This window comes from Molothrus aeneus, chromosome 1 (genome assembly GCF_037042795.1).
Source record: "Molothrus aeneus isolate 106 chromosome 1, BPBGC_Maene_1.0, whole genome shotgun sequence".
Taxonomy (NCBI): domain Eukaryota; kingdom Metazoa; phylum Chordata; class Aves; order Passeriformes; family Icteridae; genus Molothrus; species Molothrus aeneus.
The window spans coordinates 146,429,867-146,452,163 of NC_089646.1; the positions used below are offsets into that span (position 1 = coordinate 146,429,867).

Here is a 22,297-nt window from a genome sequence, read left to right on the forward strand (position 1 = left end):
CACACATTTGGTTTGCTACTCACCAGATCTGAGTGAACTTTCAGGTGTGCCTGGAGCTTGTATTTATCTGGAGTGGAGTATTCACAATTTTCTGTGGGACATTTCAGCAAAATATTGCTGTGTTTCTGGATGACGTGACGCTTAAGGCAGTTCTTGGTGATGGAAGAATAATTGCACTGGGAGCAGTAATATAAATGTTCTCGAGTGTGCGTTCGGACATGCATGTCATAGTGCACCTGGTACCAAAATAACTTGCCTGAAAAGCAAATTAGACATGAAGAAAGTAATTGCTAAACAATTGTTAGTGAAAATTCAAAAAAATAACCGATTTTCTTTCAAGATAAAACACACTGTTTGAATCCGGTCCCTTTTGTCTTTAATGAAAGCTTGTCCACAGACCCTTCACTACTGAAAATATATTTACAAATCCATCTTTGCCTAAGAAGATCATGTTATATGTCCTGAAACAGCCTAACAAGGGCCTCTTCATTACACATCAATGATCTTTTTCCTAAAGAAAAAGCCCTTCACATTTGTTCTCTTATGCAAAGAATCTGAATGCAACTGTACACTAAAGGAGATTGTCAAAATATTTTTTGTTACTTTCTTTCATGTTACTCCTTCTTAAAAACCTTTTGGTATAATGGCACCAAAAAGTTCAGAGCAATTCATCTAAAGTACAATGTTACATGATGTTTCAAAAACTTGTTTTTTCTGACTTTGATTCCTTTCCCTTTTCAAGAATGAAAGCTACAAAATACATCCTGAATTGCTTCCTTTCAAGTTATGTAAACACAAACATTTTCAGTTAGAATAAGTGCAATGGTGTGTTATTCCCACTTCCATAAACTAAAAAACCCAAACAACTACAGTCAGGACAGTCTTGATCTGATACCATGTAATTAAAATTTTCATCTCAAAGAACCTGGTTCAAAACAAGACACAAAATTATGCCAGTATCTATGTCTCTATTGTACAGAATGTATATTACCATACATCCTCCTACACTACATGAAAAAAAATTGGATTTTGTACTAAGCTGATAATGAAGCTCAAGCATTAAAGCATGGACTGAACTAATACTGATCACATGCCTAAATCTGCTGTGCTTGGCCCCAGTGAAAGTTGTGATATGGGGAGATGCATGTGGATAGAAATAATCTAATTCTATCAAATTTCACGTCAGCAGATAATTGAGCTTTGCAATGTACTGCTTTGCTGTATTCTACTAGTGAGTTTTTTGAGGAGATTTGACTCATTTCCCATTATATTTACAGCAAAAAATAAATCCCACTGAACCCCAGAATCCACACTGAACTACAAAATTAATGCTGCTGCAAAAATACAATTATGTCACTGTAAACTGGAGGAGAAGAAAAAAGCTAGCTCACTGCATAAGATTTAAAAAACCCCAAGCACAATTCCACTGCTCCTTACCACAGTATTCACATTCCAAGTCTCCATAAACCTTCCTTATCCTCTCCCGCAGCTCAGTGTTCATCTGTCGCTTCTGCAAGCTGTCCAGGATCTGCATGAAGGCCACGGATCCATTCCCCCCACTGGCTGTAGCTGTGTTGGAAGAGGCTGCCTGTGGGCAGGTGGCTGCACCAGCTTCTGCTGCTGCCAAAGGGTCTGTGGGTTCTGCTGAATTTTGAATGGGTGGATTGCTTGTTTCTGATCCACCAGGAGGAACAGAATGGATTCTCTCTTCAAGAACTGGAAGTTTCTCAGTCATTGTGTTGTTCTCACTCACATCTAAAGTTTTGTCTTCAGATAGTAAAAGATTAATTTCTTCACCCTGCTCGTTTACAGAATTGCAGTGAGTAACTTGCTCTTCATTTAGAGGAGAACCTTTAAACTCCTCAGGGCCAGCAGTACCATTTTTCAGCAGGAAGCAATCTGATGTTACACAGGGCTGAATGTCTGGGACTGCTACGTCTGTTGTCTGACACAGTGTCTCTGCTACATTCTTCACCAGAGGATTTTCTAATTCTAAGGAAAGGACTGCATCAACTTTTACATCTCCATTATGCTGACCATCATGGTTTACATCTGCAGCTGCTGATTCACCTTTAGAAGCCGATGGCTGTGGGGTGTTCACAGCATCAGTACTCGTGACAGTCGATTCACCTGCAGCTTGTGTCTGCTGTTCACCAAGGGCTTCTGGCTGGATGTCACCTCCTGGCTCAAGCAGGCAGAAGCTTTGGTTGATGGAACTATTAAAAACAAAATCCTCCTGCAGATCTGCGTGCACATCTTTGATGTGAGCACGGAGCCTCACAGAACTGACAAACTTCTTCAGGCACACGGAACACACATACACAAAAGGGTGCTTTCGAACATGAAGCTCAAGGGCTTGGTACTTAGTGGCTCCATGGCCACAGAGCTCACAAGCAAAGGGTCTTTCATCACCATGAACGAGCATGTGGCGGTCTCGGTCCAGCTCATTTTTGAATTTGCGCTCACAAATATGGCAGTCATAGAGAAGCTGCCTTTTGCCCTCTCGTGTCATCAAGCGAAGCTCATCGAAAACATCTTTCACCTTTTTGTCTTGAAGGTCGTGAGTCTCCTTCATATGCTTGATCAAATTTTTAACATCTGAGTATTTCTTTTTGCAGAAACGACAGTGCTGCTTAATCTTCTTGTGAACCCTTTCGATGTGGACTTTGAGGTGGCCTTTGCTGAGACAGGTGAAGGTGCAATAATCACAGCTGAACTTCTCCCCTGTGTGCTTCCGCAGGTGAACATTCAGGTTGGCTTTGATGGCACTGGCATAACTGCAGTAAGAACACTTGTAAGGCTTCTCATTTGTATGAATCCTCAGATGTGCTTGGAGGGAGTGTTTAAATTTGAACACCTTGTTGCAGTATTCACATGTAAAAATCTTCAGTTGAGTGGGACCCAACCTGAAAAAAAACCAAACAAGAAGTTATATTTACAGCAGTGAACCTTGGTAACATAATGTGTTGAAATTTTCCTAGACATTCATAATGGACAGAAATGCTTAGATTTTAAAAAAATGTATTCTCCAAAGACATTTTAAATTATACAGCTTATTCATAGTTAATTTTCAGCTCTTCCTTTATTTAAGGGTCTCAGAACAATACTCCAGTTTCATGAAAATGGATGGGGAAGCATTTCATTCATATTCTGCATGAACACAAATGTAAGTACTTCAAAACTACCTGCTTGTTTTCATTGCCTGTTCATATGGGGTTTGCTGAATGGCATATTCTTGATATCCTTTTCGTTGTGATGGGTCTTGGACTGTTGTGTCTGGAGTTTTGGGTTCACTTTCATGAGGAGAAGCCTCAAGAGGAACAATTTTTCTGGCTCCTAAAGGAAGAAGGAAAAGAATGCTCATCAAAAATTTCACACTAGAAACATGCATTGTCTATAATATAAAAGTGTAAATTAAACAATAAAGTCTATAATCATTAGTATGACTGTTTTAGTTTCTGTTGTTAATGATGGATACACTTCCAGAATCCATCAGTACTTACACCACAGTTCTGCTTAAATAACTTGCCAGGAACTGATAGCTCAGAGCATTATTCATAGTGCTAGATGCCTGCTACAAGGAGATCCTACATCCAAATATTTCCACCTTCAAAAGACTAAATCTTCTAAATAAAATTTGAATTTTTCTGTTTCTGCTTCATACCATATCCTTTGAAAAATTACGCCTAGCTATTCAATCAGTTCCACAAATAAAGCTGGGGAAAAGTTTAGTCTAAAAGACAATTTGGTCTATATTTAAAACTATGTACAGCTTTTCCTTAAACTCCTTATATTTTGGGGCATGTTGCCATCCCTCAGAATAAAAATGTTTGGAACAGGCTTCTCAGGGCAGTGGTCACAGCTCCAAGCCTGACAGAGCCCAAAAAGTGTTTGGACAATGTTCTCAGGCACATGGTGTGATTCTTGGGGCTGTCCTGTGCTGGGCCAGGAGATAGACTCAGTCTTTGTGGAGCCTTTCCAACTCAGGATATTCTGATTCTGTGTTCCATGTGTACTTCTCAATCTCCACTGGGAGCAGAAGGGTCTCTATGAATGCATTTAACCCATATTCCTGAAGATATTATTTATAGAATATAGGCAGTACTAACAAAGTCTCTGAAACCACAGTGGGGGTTACCCAACAACAGGTGTGAAAGGCTTGGTGACTTTACATGGAGGAAAGAAGTGCTGTAGACAACAAGGAGAAAAACAGAGATTCTGTGGGTCCTTCAGCGTGATTTTAAGTGGGAAGTTGAGATATTTGGAGAAGAGGCCATATGGGAGCACCTAAAGCTATTGAAGCTTTTTCTATGAGAATGGACATCAGGCAACTCTGTAACTAAACAGATTAACTAAACTGTAATAGCTCTGGTGCTCACTAAACTGGTTGCATCTAAAACCAGCTTTTTTGGAGTACTGTTTTTTAATAATGCTTTCAGTTCTGTGCTAGAGATTCTGCAGGTTCAACAGAACTGATCTTCCAAGTTTTTACCCTAAATGTTACCAGAACATTACAACTTCTATTCTTCCTGTTTCTCCCTTTCCCACAAGTGTCAGGTTGTCTAGAGGATTGCATCTCACAAATTGCACTGTCCCAGTGAGATGGGACCTGGTCATTACAGCACAGGAGCCATGGCTCAGTCTGTGGGCTCAGTACAAAGGTAACTGAGAATAGACATCAGACACCAGAAGTGTTCTGATATTTCAATACTTAAAATAGAAGCCAATTCTATATTTAGAGTGACTCAGTTAAAAGAAAATAGGTCTTAAACTGCTTTATATGCATGATTGCCTCTTCTAGGCCTCCCATTTCTTGACTGTGAGACAAAGATTCACATTAAATGCTCCACACTAACTCTCCTCTGTGCCCTTCTGCATTTCAGGATGTTTGAGCATTTTCTAAAAGGACTGCCAAACTGTTTAATAGACTTTCATACTACCACTATAAAAATTTAATCACCTAAATTGGGTGAACTGAATATATACTCGCTAGATAAATACTAACTCACCAGCATTTTGCATACTTTAAGTGAGCAGAATTCTCCAAGGTTATCCTCATGTTACTGCCTCTAAATTACCCATGCATTTCACAGAAAGACAAATGTCTTTAAGAACTTGAAGAGGGAGATTCAGATTTTCAGTCATGTTGATGAAGTACCTGCTCACAAAAGGCAACCATGTCCCCTAGTGGGAGGTTGCTACTTCCCACCCTTGGAAGATAGAAACATTAAGAAACATTAGATACCTCCATCTACTTGGGATGCAGACTGAGGGTGCCAACAGACCAGCAGCCACTGCAATCACCACTAGATCACAAACTAATGACTACAGCACATGCCCAGGAAGTGAGAAACGGTTTCTAGGCTCTACCCAGCCTAGTCCCCACATGTCCCAAATCCCAAAAGAATGCCCTCAGTATTCAGGTTAGGGAAATGCCTAAGAACAAGGCAAACACGTGCAAGGTCTTATTTTTTATTAAAAACATCAAATGCCAATAAGGAAGATAAAGGTTTTCCTGCTTCCCTAGGCAATCATTTCAAGAAGTCAAAGCATATAAATATCAGAGTAAAAAAAAAAGAAGTTTACTGTAGTGATAATTTCTTTCACAAAAATCCTTCCTCCAGCACTATCATATCTCTATTTTAAAGGCAGAATCGACTTTAGTTTACTAAACTTTATTTATGCCTTTTGCTTTCCTCTTTTCAGTCAATATCACCTAAGTAAATCTGCCTTCAGAAGAATAAGATTTGAGTTCTTCATGGCATTCTGACAGCAGCTTCTACAGATAAGCATTACCCAGTGAGCCTCATCTCTGCCTCAAACTCAGAGATGGCCTCCAGTGTCTTACAGTCTGTCCCTTAGAAAAACAGCCTGTCCTTCACTACAGAGTTCTCCAATACTTATCAACAGTCTAAAAGGCAATGGAATTTTTAGGAATGGATCAGAAATAAACCAGGAAAGAACATCAACCTAATTCCTATTAATTCAACTAAATTCTGTAAATGTCCTAAAGCTTCAAGTATGGATCACAAAAAAGGATAAAGAACCAGAAAACAGTAACAAAGACAAAATCAGAAGTATTTTGTTTGGGAAAGGGATAGAGAATTTGGAGACCTTCAGCTTGGAAAAGAGGTAACCGAAAGTGAAATATCAGAAAAAACTTCGTAAATAGCAATGCTGCGGAAAAAAAGTGTGAATAATCATTATCTTGCAACCCACAAAAAACAGTTCAATGCAGACTCAAACTAAAGGAAAATGCACTTTCACCCCACATGTAATTAAGTTATGGAACAATTACTGCATAATATCAGAGAAACTGAAAATATAAATGCATTCAAAATGGGACTTAGACAAATTAATTGATACATATTAAATATGATAATCTAATGCAAACACCTGTCAGAACTAATCTAATGCAAACCACTGTCAGAATCCATGAGACTTTACACAATAAGTGTCTTTTTTCTTTCCTATAGAGATGCTGCATGCTGCCTTTAGACCAACTTTTTTGTTTTAAAAAAGGACTTTAGCTGAAGTATAAAAAAAAAATCTTCATAATGTAGGTATATATAACAGATTTTAACTGTACAGACCATAACTCTGGTCTGTACAGTTAAAACAATGTGCTATGGATATGAAGTGAATATTTGATTCTTTCAATCTCTTTTTGAAGGAATGTGTTTTTCCAGCTTCCACAATATCCTGTGATATGTGCTCCAAATGTGTGTGATCCATAGGAAGACAGTTCTCAAAGTCCTCAGAAACCAACCCTACCCTTAATGCCAAAGCTCTCCATGCAAAGCTATCTCTAACCCTCAAAACAAAACTAAAAAAAAAAGCAAAAGGACCATTTAACATTTGTGTAGGTTAGGTCACCCTGAGATTGAACCCATTTTAATTCAGACAAAAATAGAAATGTAGACCTGTGTATGAAAGGATGAAGATTCCCCCTTTCACCAGAGCTGGACATTAGATTGGCTGAGCTAAATCAATCTGTAAACCCACTACAACATGAACACCAGCTCACATTCAGAGGGGAAAGGTTTCATTTTCCTAACTTTGCTTAATTCAATGTTTGCTTTAAGTCAGCACAAGGATAGCATCTTTTCTCTGGCCTTCCATTCAACTACATGTTGGTGATGCCTGAAAAGTACCAGCACAGGAGTTCATGAATAGGATTAGAGACGGGATCTGCCCAAAATCTCTCCTTCTGCAAATACATTATTAATTTTCTAGTGTGTTTCACAACAGAAGTGCATCAAAAGGCACAATTATTCAAAGGACAGAAAGCTGGAGCTGGAGAACAGCACTCGCTTGTGACAGCAGTCTGTACTTACTGACCAAGATACTTTGAAAAAAGGCAGTCCCAGTCCTCCTCTTTTCCCCAGGAGAATCATTTTGCCTGATACTAACTCCATTCAGATGTGTCATAAACCCACAACCATCATTCCATGAGCTACAGAACAGAAATTATATTAAAAAAGACTGTTATCAGTTAAAAAGACTGCCACCGGTTAAACTAAGTCAGTCCCAAAATAGTAAGCAAAATTATTTTCTTCTACTTCTTCCCCACTGCCCAAAAATTTGATGGAAGAAGGAACTAAATGTTCATAGATTACAGATAGAATCCTTTCACACAGTAGCATGAGAACTCAGGTGGACTTTTATGGACAGTGGAAATCAGGGAGAGAAAAGTGTTGTATGAAGAATTTGTAGTTTAAAAAAAATACAACTCCTTTAGAAAACCAAAATTAATTATTCCCAAGAAACTGAATACTTCATTATTTCAAATTTCTTGAAAACAAACAAACAAAAAAATAAACTACCATTAACCATCTTCACAGGAACTTAAAACTAATCTCCTAGTAACAAGCTGAGTCTTTAAAATATTACAGAATTTATATAAAACAGTAATTTGAATGTTCATATCTCTCCTGAATCAAACTAACTGAGCATGAATAATAAATTGGTTTTTGACACCTTGATAATGTACAGAATTTAAACATGGCGAACAAAAGACATTAAAAACCCAGAAGATGGAACATTTGGACAAATTTAAACTTGTTTTTAAAAAAAAAAGACTTAAAACAAAAGAGTCTGCCATTCAAAAAAATTTTCAGAAGTGCATATAATTGTAGTTATTCACTCTCTTAATTGTGATGCTTACAAAAAACTGTCCTGTGTTTGATCTGATGCCTTGGTGTGCTCAGGAACTCAGCACTCCTTCCTTCTCTTGAAGGTCTCCACATCCCTCCAGTTATAAAACCATGGAGAGGTTTGGGTAGGAAGGGACCTTTAAGGTCATCTAATTCCAACTGTCTGCTGTGAGCAGAGCCACCTTGTACTAGACCAGACTGCTCACAGCCCCATCCAACCTGCCCTTGAACACTTCCAGGGATGGGGCATCCACAAATTCTCTGAGCAAACTTTTCCACACCTCATCACCCTCACAGTGCAAAAATTCTTCCTACAACCTAATCTAAAACTACCCTTTTTCAGTTTGCAGCTATTTCCCCTTATCCCATCCCTCCATGTCCAGGGGCAGGACCCTGTGCTTGGCCTTGCCCTGCAGGAGCTTTGCCCAGGCTCACCTCTCAAGCCTATCAAGGAACTTCAAGGCCTGCACTAAAAAAAATCTACAACTTTTATTCAAACTGTATTTACTCTGTGGGTTAATGCCAGCTTTCAGATTTCTACAGCTGTAAATCCATTACCTCCCAAGAAAACATTACAGAAGAGGAACACCAGGGAAAATCAAAGTTGCCCAAATGTCCTCTCTGGGAAATCAAAAACTGACTGATCCTGTTTGTTCAAAGGGATTTTGAAAACATCCAGTTAATCATAATCTAAATGATACAAAGCATTGTCCCAAACCTCATTAGTGCTCAGCAAAGTCACAGCAAAGTGTCAATGCAATACTTCTAAAAGAATCATTTATTTAAGAGGAGAAAAATACAGTCTAAGTAGTTCCTTAGTACTGGGAATAAAATACAGCTAATTCTTAAGGCCTTCTCTATTTTTCTATTTGTCATTGAAATCTTCCAGCAGAATTTTACTGTAATGGACACAAAAAGGGGTATTTCCATGCACCCTCAAAACTAGTAACAGGTGGGTACAGATTGTCAATGCTTGCAGAGAAAGGACTAAGTTTAGATAGTGTTTAAGGAACTTTAAACTTTATTTTCAACTTAACTTTGCAGATGGTCCAGTACAAAGAAAGCAGAAGAGATTGGAGAACTATTTTATCCATTTATATTCTTTAACAGCATTCTACAGCAGTAACTCATCTCTTCAGCACAGGATAAATGTCTAGAAAAATTACTATGAAAAAGACTGTGAAAGACCTTTATTAAAAACTCCAGACATCTAAGTATTACTGAGCAAGGGGAACTGTCTAAGAATTGCTGGTGACATTAAGATATAGTTAGATTGTGGAAATTAATGGGAAAAAATAGAAGGAAAATCAATGAAAAATAAATTATACAATAATTGCATTAAATATTTTTCTGTTGAATCTTTAAACACTTGTATAGTTTCTTATAGAATTTCCAAATTCTGAAAAGTTGGGTGGCAATTTATAACTTTTTGAACAGTACTGACTTTTTTATTACACATAATTTAGCTGGGAACTTGAATGTAATAAGATTATTAATTGTCAGTCAAGCAGATGAGAGGATCTTAAAAAACTGCTGCAGCTTCATACTTGACCATAAATCCCCTTGGTTCATTAAAGCCTTCTGAATGTTTGATGTACTATGCCTAAGTTCCTCCAAAGTTTAAGTTATTTTACTATTTTGAGTATCTCAAAAAGCATATGTGCAAGAAAGCACAAAATTTTGGTTTTACAAAGAAAAATTTTACTAGGTAGTAACTAAGGCAATAACATCCACTAGATTTACATTGCTCTCCTGCATCACATGCTTCATACATTTGCTTCGTTATCTATATTTACTTATTATTTCATTTGCCTTTTTAAGCCAGTTTTGAGAGGAAATGGATCTTTGATTGCATTATCTACCATGTCTTTCCTTCCCCTCTTGGAAATTCTTCTAGTCCTTGCCAGAAATGTAAAGGTCTAAGATAAAAATTCTTGCAAAGTGCATAAAACTTAGCACCAGGAGAGGGGAATCTCCAGTTATGGCTCTTTCCAAAAGCCCTGAGGAAGGGAGGTTTGTCTATATCCATAAATTAATACTAAATGTGTTAATTTACTTACACCTCCATGAGTCCCTGAACCAGCATATCACAGATCTCAATATCAAAAGATATTAACAACACAGAGAATCCTGCTAGCTTCCAACCCACAACAACAAAATGAAGACCTTAAAGTTTTCTTGATAGTTATGAGAAAAACAAATACTCAGAAATGTTAGCAACAATGAAAAGGAGAAAATAAAACTACAAAGCTGAAAACAATGCACAAAACTATAAAAAAGGGATTCTGACAGTCAGTCAGAATGGTTAATGGCTTATAACCAGTTAATGGTTTATATAAACAGTCAAATGCAAATCTAGGTTTAACTAAATTGTTTGAATCCTCTAATCATTAAGTAGAACATGACTTTTAAATAGATATGCACTTTTCTGTTCTCTGGTCAGTGTTTTAGCATTTTCTTTAAAACTATTCACAGACTAAACATAACTGATGTTAATGCAGTAACTGAGGTTAATTACAGCCAGGTCCAGCATTTCTTGCACCTATGTCGAAATTCACTGAAGTTCTACAATTATGTAGCTGCCAGATGTGGACACTCTATCAAGATAATCAAATAATGCTAAATGTTTTTTATACACTAAATATTCTAAGCAATTTTGTTTTAGACCAGTGAATGTTTTATACAGTGTCAGCATAATTTATAAAAATTAATTATAGAATTGGTGATTTTGATTACCTGGAATAGTTTCATGGGCTGTCAAAACCACACTTATAATAGGATTTTTAGCTCCTGAAACCTGCTCAGTCTCCTTAGTTGATGCTGTTTTCTCTGTTCTCTGAGCTCTGGGCCTCTTGGGAGTTTTTTCTCGCTCATCTTCCTTCCTGTCAAGGTCAACGTCAGAATCATTACCTAAAGAGCAAACATCAAAAAGAAGGTAACTATGTACAAAAGCAATGCAGGTAACAGTTTCTAACACTGCAAGAACAAATGGGGAGAAAATTTATGCTGCAGTAGGAAGAAAGATGTTATCAAAACAAGATGTGCTGCATGATCTCTAAAGGGGAACTTTTCCCCCTCTATTTAATAAAACTAGTATGATACTTATACAAACAAATAAAAGAGAAAAAACCTCAACATTTAAAAAATGAACTCTCAGAAACGTGTATCTAAATTCATTCACATTATTGTGGATTTCTGTGAAAATGCTACAAACTTTCAAGTTCTCATGATTTTGCAATTAATGAACCATTTATTTTTCTCTTTTCCATATTTAATTGTTCTGACAATCTTAGGTTTATTTTTTCTAGTGCTGGCTTCATTATCCCTCTTATTTAAGGGCAAGTCTTTTGATCATCTCTTTGGATTAGACCTTCTTCCTCTCTTGTTATTGTAAATCAACAGTCAGAAACATAATTTTCTTTTTTAGTGTGGATTCAAAAATAATTAGGGTTCAAAATAGTTCTTTGGTTCAACCTAACTCCTGACATATAACTCCTCATTTTGAAGGCCTGCAATTCCAAATCATTCCCTTTTGCTGCTCAGAATGTCTTCAACCTCTTAATTTGGATAAGGTTTCAACCTGTTAACCAGAAAGCCACACAACAGCTTCTGAGATAAAAAATCAGCCAGTAATCAGCTGATTTCTTTTTTAGAGCAAATGAAGAATTCCTTTACTGAAATTCTAAATAATAAAAATAAAAGTTTAAAAAAAACCAAAAACCAACAGTGTCTTTATAGATAAATAATTAGCAGCATAGATAAAAAACCAGAGAACTCTTAAGTTTATACAAATAAAATTTCTTATTTTAGATGAAGTAGTAGAAGATGCAAACAAGAAAAATCAAAGTCGACAAATTAAGGCAATATGCAAAGGTTCCAGAGGTCATGGACAAGGAAAGAAGAAACTAATGGAAGAAAACTATAAATAAAACCAGTGAATTTTTCTTTTTTTTTCCTCTCTCAATCTCCATCAGTTGATTCAATCTCCAGAGTGAGTAATTCCATATATATGGAAAATATGCTGTAGCTGCCATGAGATAGGAAAACAAAACATAAATAAAAACCAGTAAGAGCAAAGCTGTAGTGTGTCCAGACTTGTTTCTGTCAAGCAAACAGCAGAAGGAGTGAAAAGACATACAATATGGAAGCAGCTGCTCTAATTCCATAACTATTTTGTAAATACTCAGCTGAGATTGAAACAAAGATTGTCTCTGTGGCCTGACTCTAATGGAACAAAGGTTTGAAGTGTCCTGGCTGTTCCTTACAAAAATGAAGGACACAAGCAGAAGCTAAAGCAGCATGGGTAAGGCTGATCACATAACCTGCATAAACCACAATTTCTTTAGTAGACACAGAACCAGAAGGAAACAGGTGTGCAGGAAGAAGTTTAGCTTTCTCAGGCAATCCTGAGACAGAAATCTGTAAGCTAACAACTGGCAGTAAACTTTAAGTCTGAAATTCCTATTTAGAGTCTCCAGAATGAGGAACAATCACAAAGCAAACTGAATTCAGACACAGCCAGCCATGATTCTGCCCAGCTTCCAGCTCCTCTGCATGGAGAGCCCCCAGCTTTTCAACACCTACTAATGATTTTTGCAATTTCATTACAAAAATTCCTTGATCTATGCCTCTTCTCAACTAGGTTCTTCTCTGTGGACTTCTATGATTTTGGAAAACATTGCTGCTTTATAGGTATAAAGAGTTTCATAATGTCCCCATTTAACTCCTTAATATAGTTGTAAATTGTTCATTTATACTAAAAACACACAGTTCTAACACTGATATTTTTCTGCAATACTTGAAAGGGATATTTGAAGATAAAGAAAAATCCCCATCAAACAGAACCTGCTTGTGCAGTGGTTTCTTTTGGTATGCTGAGCAGGGGTGTAAGGAAACAGTCAGACTATCTCAAAGTCCTTTTCCAACCTCAGTGATTCTATGAAACAAACACATATTTTCACATTTTCTCCATTAAACAGCCTCTGTTGGTTTATTAGCAAGAATAAAATGAATCATCACAAATTTCTCAGCAGGACCAGGCTACCAACACAAGAAAGTCTTCTCATAAAGAATCTGAATACACAGAATCACAGAACAAACTGAGTAGCAGGGGACCCACAAGGATCATGGAGTCCAACTCCTGGCCCTGCACAGGACTGTCCCCAGGAGCCACACCATGAGCCTGAGAGTGTAATCTGATTATTGAATTGTTTCCCTGAGGGTACTTCATATACTGGCTTAATTAATTAATTAATTACTCTGCCTTTGTTCAGTGGGCAGTAAGCAAAACTGAAAAGCATTAGAAAAAAGCTGCAAAAGATTTTATATACCTATGGACAAAACAGCTTCAGCTAAAAGAAATCCAGAACCATATATTGGAATGAAAGCTCTGATGAGGGGAATGGAATTTTCTCCACTTTGCTAGGATCATGTAGTTCCTGGATATTATATGAATAGAATCCAAGCACCTTACTCCTAAACTCTCCTTTCTAACCATTAGAAAGATTCTAATCATTAATCAATCAGTTTAATGATGAAGTAAAGTGGCTGAAGACAAATAACAAAACCATTTATTACCTTTTCATGTTAATATGCAACACTCTTAACTTTTGAGTATTGGAATTCTACTAAAAAAAGGAGAACCACAGATTTGAGTTTGTTTGTGATCCATATTAATGAAAAACTACGACCACAGTAGCCACCAAATGTTTCACATTGCTTTTCTTTCCTGACTTGCCTCTGTCAGGCAGATCAGTTTGGCAGTTCTTTCAGTCCAACCAAGGGTCCAGGTGAAGAGATGTACTACAATAAACATTGCTGACTGTCTCCCCGATTTCAAAACAGACTACAAATACTATTTTAAAGGACTTAAAAACAACATACAGCATTGCAATATCAAAATATTTCTTTGTTAAAATGGAGGTGTTTCATATGTGTAGAATATTTGTGCATGTAGGCTAAGCACTAAAAATTATGGCCATACAAAAAAATTTTCCTACAAAACCCAAAGCTGGTAAGTAGTCCAAACAAAGAACTGAATCTCAACTTCCTCAATATGAGCTGAAAACACCCATCCCTTAACAGGAGGATTACACTGAGCATGAGCAAAGGTGTGAGGCAGCTACTGAGTGCTGTGCAATCTCAGTTAACACAAAAAAAGCCCACACATAGATTGGTGAGAAACAGCAGTGAGAAAACTCCACTGATTTCCTGATCATACATCTGCTACTAGTGCTGAGGTTCTGTAAGAACATTCTCACCCTCATGTGATACCTTATACATATAAAAATAAAAAAAAAAATCCTCTTACTACAGTGATCTAGTTCTGATACTTAAACATTTAAATTTATTCACTAATTTGATGCCTCTTGATGACAGTAGCCCCATTCTACACCTGTCTGAGGGAAATAGACTTCCAGAAACATCTTCCAGAAACAATTTGTTGATAAGGAGCTGGGGTGTACACATTTACAACACTTTTTGCTAAAAAGAGAACTGTTTTGTGGTCTGTGTGTAACCTGAGACTTAAAAATCCTTCAACACTCCCTATCAAATCAGCAAATGAACAAACACCTTAACTCTCAATGAGAGCTGCTTTGTTTCTGAACTTTGTACACCTAAAATAACCCTGAAGTAGAAGGTGTGTTTTAGGAAAGAACTGAAAGGGACACAAAAGTATGTTTTCATGAAAAAGAGCTTCAACTTTGACCACAGGGCTCAAACAGTATGTAGCCTTTCTATAGTATGTAGCCATCTCATCAGTATTTAGCTGCCTTCCTGGAAAAAAATTCCTTCACTGTTAGGATCATGGATTAGTGTCAAATAAATGCTTTGTCCATGCCAACTAGGAGAGTTCTGCTGTATAATAACTACCATGGATTAAAAAGGGACATTTAAAGGAACATAGAAGGGATGATTTGAAGATGATTTATGAGAAAATGGAGTACATGCCACTTGAATAGCTGAGTTTCTCCAGGCAGTAAAAGCCTTTGCTTGTTCCTGAACAGGTTTGTTGAGATCACCTGTCTCACTCTGCACCTCCCCTGCTGAGCAGCCAGCTCAGCACTTTGTCAGCTGGCACTTGGAGCCAACAGACAGACAGATGGACAGAGTGTCCTCCCCGGTGCCAGATGTTTCAAAGTCACTCGTGTTTGTGCAAGGAACACAATGCTGAGCTGCCTCAAACACAATCCAGGAATGGCCAGGGCTGTGATCAGCACAGCTCCTGCCAGCTCTGAATTAATCAGGGCTTCCAGAGTCCCACTGAACTGCATCCTTCACCTGTCCCAGGATTCTGCTGGAGTCATTAACTGAAGGGACTGCTCTCAGCATTTGTAATTGGATGTAGGACATTTCACAGGCACAGCTACACAGCCTTAACTGGCATGTTTTTAAACTACTCTTCGTTCAAATTACTATTTTTTAGCCTCTAAGAAGTGATATTTTATAGCAGCAGGAGAGCAGCTTGGAAAAAAGAAAGTGAACTGGCCATTTGAAATTAACACAGGCAATTGTTTCTTCTGCAGAGAATGACATTCTACTTGCAGGAAGAATTACTTTAAATTAGAATCCAGCTGATGGCAAAACCATTTTAAACTAAGGCCAAAAGTGACATCTTTGAGACATATGTAGGCTCCCACTTCAGGAGGATTGAATGGTTCACTCCAGAGTGGGGACTGTAATCTGTCTTCCACCCAAATGCCATTCCCCAGCCATTAAATGTTCTCACTTGTATCTTGCCAGCCAGACCCAATTCATTAGCCAGAACTGTTAGCTTGGTTTAACCAAAAAGAAACAGAAATAGGAGTACACACAGTTTGGCTTACAAAACAGCAACCTGCTTAGGCAAATAAGCACTTTATGAACAAATATATTTACTAAGCATGTACATGAAGAAATTGGAAATACAGTGTACATTTTTAATCCTGTGCTGTAGTGGCCTTGTGTGGCCATGTTTTGGTAGCAGGGGGGATAGTGTTTGGCTTCTCTGACGGAGATTTGGGTTTATTCTTCACTATCCTACTCTGATTGGATTGGTAATAAGTCAATTTGGCCAGGCTGGGTCTGTTTTTCCTCTGATGGTAACTGGTGAGTGATTTCTCCCCACAAGCTTTTTATTGTATTTTCTCTTTCCAGTCCAGCTGAGGAGCTGCTTCCTGGGCATCCTGGAGTCCAGGCAGGGTCAGCCCTCCAGATTTGAAAAAAAAGACACTTTTTGTTTTGTTTTGTTTGTTTTAGTGAATGGGCCCACAAGGTGAAGGCAAATCATTATGCTTTAAAGGATCAAATGAGAGGCACAGAGGGTGTCAGTAACCAACAGGGCCTGGTGACTTTGGAAAGAGCAGGAGAACTATCAGTGAGTCACTGATCTCAGAGATCAGTGCAGATCACTCATTACAGAAGCAAGCAACAGCAGAGACCATTTGCATCTACCAGCTATTCCTCTGACCAACACATGTGCAGTTTCAGTGAAGTTTCAAGCCTAGCACCAACTAGAGTTTTCTAGTGATTTATTTCTTTTAAATGCCGGTCATGTTAGGGATTTCAGCACTTTTCCTGTCGACCTATAAAAGACAGCAGAACATTTTATTACTTGGAGACCTCTATGAATATTTGAGATCCAACTCAAAACATGTATTAGATTTCTTTGAATAGAGAATATCACACAGAATAACTATATATTTTCAATATTTTCATGCTTAGCATATTTTAGCAATAGCCAAAACATTATTTTGGTCAAAAATATAAAACACTGCATCATATGGGCTGCTATGAAGAAATTAACTCCATTGCAGCCAGACACAGTGCAAAGTGAAAACATTTGACTATTAACCAGATGTCATAGAGTGCTAAGCTTTGCAAGAAATTAAAAACATGAGACAGAGATATAAACTTTAAAACTATAGAAATATCTTGGAAGCATTAAAAAAACAGATAAGTAATTCTAAGTTATAAAATACATAGATAAAAGGAAGAAAAGCTGTATGCACTAGGTAAAAAGTCAAAGACGAATTGAGAAGAGCCTGCAGCCAAAGCTGCTTGTGAATTTTACCATCTATTTTGAACAGTCTCTGACATGCAGAGGCAGGTATTATATTTCTGGAAGATTCAAAGACCTTCAATAAAATCTTCCATCCAGCTCTAAGAACATGGGTGACAGTGCATTGAAGAAAAAAAAATTACTGATAAAATGATGGGTTCTAAATTGACTCTTAGAGTACAAGAAAGATCTGTCTGTATTTCTAAATACTTACCTGAAAACCTAAGTTTAATAGTAAGCAGGAGTCTGAAAAATCAACCACAATATAAAGGAAACATTAGGAAAAGAACAGAAGAGCAAAAAAACACCTCATGCCTGGATATGAAGCAGGAGGGCTCTGCAGAGGGATCTGGGCAGGCTGGATCAATGGACTGAGGCCAGCTGTGAGAGGTTCCATAAGGCAAAGTGCCAGGTCCTGCTCTTGGGTCACAACTGCTCCATGCTGTGCTCCAGGCTGGGGACAGAGGGCTGGAAAACTGCCTGGCAGAAAAGGACCTGGAATTGTGGGTCAATAGTGGCTGAACATGAGCCAGAATGTGCCCAGGTGGGCAAGAAGGGAAATGGCACCTTGACACATTATTAAAATTAATGTGGCCAGCAGGAGCAAGGCAGGGACTGTCCCACTGTACTCAGCACTGCTGAGGTCACACCTCAAATCCTGTGCTCAGTTTTGGGCCTTTCACTACAAGAAGGACATTGAGGGGCTGAAGAGGGTCCAGAGAACAACAGAGCTGGGGAAGGGTCTGGAGCACAAGTGTGAGGAGCAGCTGAGGGAGCTGGGGGTGCCCAGCCTGGAGCAGAGGATCCAGGGGCCCCTTTTCACTCTCTACAACTGCCTGACAGGAGGCTGGAGCAAGGTGGGGGTTGGCCTCTTCTCCCAGGTAACAAGAGACAGGATGAGAGGAAATGGCTTCAAGTTGTGCCAGAGGAAGTTTAGATTAGATATTAGGAAAATTTCTTCATTGAAAAGGTGATCAAACATCAGAACAGTGGAGGAAGCAGTGGAAGGAAGCAGTGGAGTCAGCATTCTGGGAAATGTTCACAAGGTCTGTGGATGTGACACTTGGGGACATGGTTCAGTGGTGAACATGGTCATGCTGAGTTAACAGTTGGACTCCACTGCCTCTGTCCCTCTGCGAGCCTCTCAGGAACCCTGGGCCAGTCCCAAGTCGGCAGCGGGGAGACACTCTCTGTGCCCTGAGGGTGCTGAGGGCACCTGGGCTGACAGCAGGGAGACACTCTCTGTGCCCCGAGGGTGCTGAGGGCACCTGGGCTGACAGCAGGGAGACACTCTCTGTGCCCCGAGGGTGCTGAGGGCACCTGGGCTGGGGGGAGACACTCTCTGTGCCCCGAGGGTGCTGAGGGCACCTGGGCTGACAGCAGGGAGACACTCTCTGTGCCCTGAGGGTGCTGAGGGCACCTGGGCTGACAGCAGGGAGACACTCTCTGTGCCCCGAGGGTGCTGAGGGCACCTGGGCTGACAGCAGGGAGACACTCTCTGTGCCCCGAGGGTGCTGAGGGCACCTGGGCTGACAGCAGGGAGACACTCTCTGTGCCCCGAGGGTGCTGAGGGCACCTGGGCTGGGCGCCTGTGCAGCACAAGAGACACCAGAGACATCGGTAGAAGAGAAAGGGCCGACTCTTAGCAGGGGTTAATCCAAGGTTCTATTAGGATCCCAAAGGAGCTCCTGCACCTCAGGGGCCTCCTGCCCAGAGCCCCGGGAGATGTGCCAGGGTCACATTTAAAGGGAGGTGGAAACCGAAAGTAGAGAACATTTTAGCAACCAATGAGTGACCCTAAGGGATGGGTACTGGGGGATGGACACTTAGGACAGCGTATGGGGCAAGGCTTGGGGGCCTGACCCCTGGCTGATCACTCGACAACCTGGACCGAAGCTTCTGGATGGAGGGGATGGGATGCAGAGTGATTGACAGAGAGCCAGGGTGGGGGATTGGGGGTGATCTCATCCAGGGAGAGGGATAACACAGGTAAAGGGAGAGGGGTACAGTCTGGGATAAACCATTTGGGAAAAATATGGGGATACAAAACAAAACTACTTCAAAATATTACAAAGTATTATAACGCACTACAACACTCCATGACCTTCATCTGTGTGTGAAATTCAGTCGTCAGCTGTCCACTGGTTACTGTCCCATCACAGGAAAACTTTTCACTTCTGGCTTTACTATATGAACTGGTTGAGACAGCTTTTCAGATGAATGTGTAGATGAAAGTAGCATGTACATCATTATTTTTCTCTAAGAAAGTGTGTGAATACAGTCAGTAACTCAAAACACTATGGAATGGGCAAGAACAGTGTGTTCTCTGCCTAGGGTTCTCTAGAATAGTCTCTGTAATTTTCCTCATAACCTTTTACGTAATCACAGAATCACTAAGTCTGAAAAAGACACAGGACAGAAACCCCTGTACAGGCTCATCCTTCCTCGCCTATGTGTGATACTCACCTGCATGGCCTATACCACTTCTGAGAAACCGCACTCTACTTTGTGAGAAACACAACAGTTGCTATGAAAAACAGGAATTTCAGGTAGTTGTAAGACAATCACTACTGTAATAAACATTTTGACCACTTTAGAAGAAGTTTAAATACCTTGTCTAAGTTCAGTTTTGCTTTTTTGTGTTACAACGAACAGGCAACTCCACTCCATTCAAAGCCAGCACTGGGGATCCCAAGCCATGTCTCATGGTGGGAAAACACTGTCCCACAACCTGCTTCAGATATTTTTGCAGGATGTTTTCTTACCTCCATCTCCTTCTTCTTCTCCTTCATTCAGAACAATAATGCAGATGTGTTTAGTGAGCTGCCGTGTGTTGGAGAATTTGCGATTGCATTTCCTGCACTCCAGGTTGCCTGGTGAGACTTCAGAGGGTTCTGGGCCTTCCTCAGTCCCAGCTGGAGTCTCTTTGCTTGGAACAGAATTGTTTTCTGCCACATCTTCATCCACACAAAACTTCTTAGTGGACCCTTTTGGTCTGCCCCTTTTCCTCTTCGCTACGAGAAACTCTAGAAAAGAATATTAAAGTTTACTTAAACTACAATTAAATTCCATGGCTAATTAGCAAATACCCATCTGATCTTTGAAAAATAGGTGCCTTGAATGAAATTTGAGGGGAGTTATCCCAAAAGCTTTAAAAAAGCTTAGCACCACACAAACTTTTTTCCAGCAGTGGTATTTGCTGGCATTTCTGGTAGCTGCAAAGCAATAACATTTGTGTTATTGAGATCAGCAGATGTCAAAGTGCCACAGTTTTACTTAATTACACTGCAAGCACTCTATCAGCACATGTATACTACAAAATTGCTCTACTGTGTTTCAACACTACAAAAAGCCTTTTAATTTAAGTCATTTTCAAATAAAATATCCAGGTATTGAGATGCAATAAGAGAAAAACAATGTATGTTTAAGAACCAAAATCTCATTGTCCTTTTAATATAGTGAACAATTACTCCCTAATATTTTCTGTGGTTCTTGATTGTCAGCACTTTCTAGTCAAAAGCTGGCCTAAAAATTATTGGTCACAAATAAATTCCAGAAGTCATGCAAAAAAATTGTTTCCTGAATTAAAATTGGAAGTCATCCACAGCTCCTAATAAATACAATATAATTTTACATTTCCATATTTCTGTAGAGGAAACATTGATGAAATCCATGACATGAAGTACACAGAAATGCATGACAACTTAAATTGTATTTCCTGCTTAAGATTTTTCTCATCACTGCTGCACTGATAAATTGAGATTGACAATGTATTAGTCTGAAAAACCGCAAAAAGAGAGAATATTAAAAAAAACCCAAACTACAAAAATTTTTCAAGCACAGGTGCTGAAAGACCTTATTGAATTGGTTGATTTAGAGGATACAGAAAAAGAAATGACTTAAGGAATCTTAAAGGGAGATGATGCAGAAGAACAGAAGAAGGTAGCATCATGTTATTTATAACCTAGTCAGCATTTCCCTAAAACATACCAGGCAAACAAAACCCCACACTCAGAGACCACAGCTTTGAGTTAACCATGTAATTACTATCAGATGAAAAAGAAAGCATTCTGTCTTCTTACAGGAGTGACTGAATACCTGTCTGCTTAAATAAACATAATAAAACTGCCAAAAAACCTTACTATGAATAGAAAAAAAACAACTGTTCCCCATAACTTTTTGCAACTCTCCACCAGTCCTGAACTTTCATGCTACTCTAGGAAAAGTAGTTCTGTCAATTTCAGCCAAAAAGAAAGGGGTGATTTCAGTGCTCTCCAAACTTCTCTTTGTTACCATTCATGCTATTTTGATATCCATCCATCACAGCAATCAGTATTTAAATTGAAGAAATTAAAAAACAATTAAAATAAACCAAACAACAATAATCTTTATATCAACCCATCAAAAGGTCACAGTTTGCTAGCAGGAATCACAGTTCCAGCATGAGAAATACACATGTGGATGCTGGTCAGACTACTACAAAATAGTTAAATCCAAGGCTTGGAAGAAAGAATGCAAGCACCATATTCTCTGTGCATGATATTCTTTTCATTCCTTTACAATGCAATCATCAGATTACCCAACAAAAAGAAAATAAGAAAAACCAGGTCAAAGAGATGCTTCTTCCTGACTGTTTTAGTGAAAATTTAATGAAAAACAGAACAGCACTTTCACATTAAAACAGAAATTGAAACAAAATCTTGCATGCAAGTAGAAATATGAAAAGTGCTCCTTTAGATGGCTGGTGAGAGAACCTCTGCTATGGTATATAAAATAGCAATTCTTATTCCTGTGACTACTAATGGGGTGGCAAATAAACAAAGAATGTGCAAATTTTAGAAATGTTTGTAAATGTGTCCAGCAGTAGGAGAATTTACAGCAGTTCTCAACCATGTAAAAGGTTTGGTGGCAAGAGGCAGGCAGCAAGAAACACAGGAACAGGAGGGCTCATGTGAGCAACTGAAACATCACCAGAACTTCTGAGGTTTATCACAGTGATTTCTTTTCCTTGCTCCTTGGTTTCCTTTTTCCAAGACAGAACTTATCTCAAGCTACTTTGAGTCAACAATGTCAGAATTAATTTTTTAATGAGGCACATAAC

The 22,297-nt window shown here is 38.8% G+C and overlaps 1 protein-coding gene across 1 annotated transcript in view; it reads right to left on the minus strand.

Annotated features, from left to right (window-relative positions):
• ZFAT (zinc finger and AT-hook domain containing) overlaps positions 1 to 22,297 on the minus strand; it is a 77,003-nt gene that overhangs the window by 41,655 nt on the left and 13,051 nt on the right. The window contains exons 3-7 of the mRNA XM_066548437.1: positions 19,962 to 20,222; positions 10,893 to 11,066; positions 3,186 to 3,336; positions 1,438 to 2,906; positions 24 to 256 (exon numbers count right to left, since the gene is read on the minus strand). Coding sequence (XP_066404534.1) covers positions 24 to 256; positions 1,438 to 2,906; positions 3,186 to 3,336; positions 10,893 to 11,066; positions 19,962 to 20,222 — 2,288 coding nt within the window. The remainder of the gene's footprint in view (positions 1 to 23; positions 257 to 1,437; positions 2,907 to 3,185; positions 3,337 to 10,892; positions 11,067 to 19,961; positions 20,223 to 22,297) is intronic.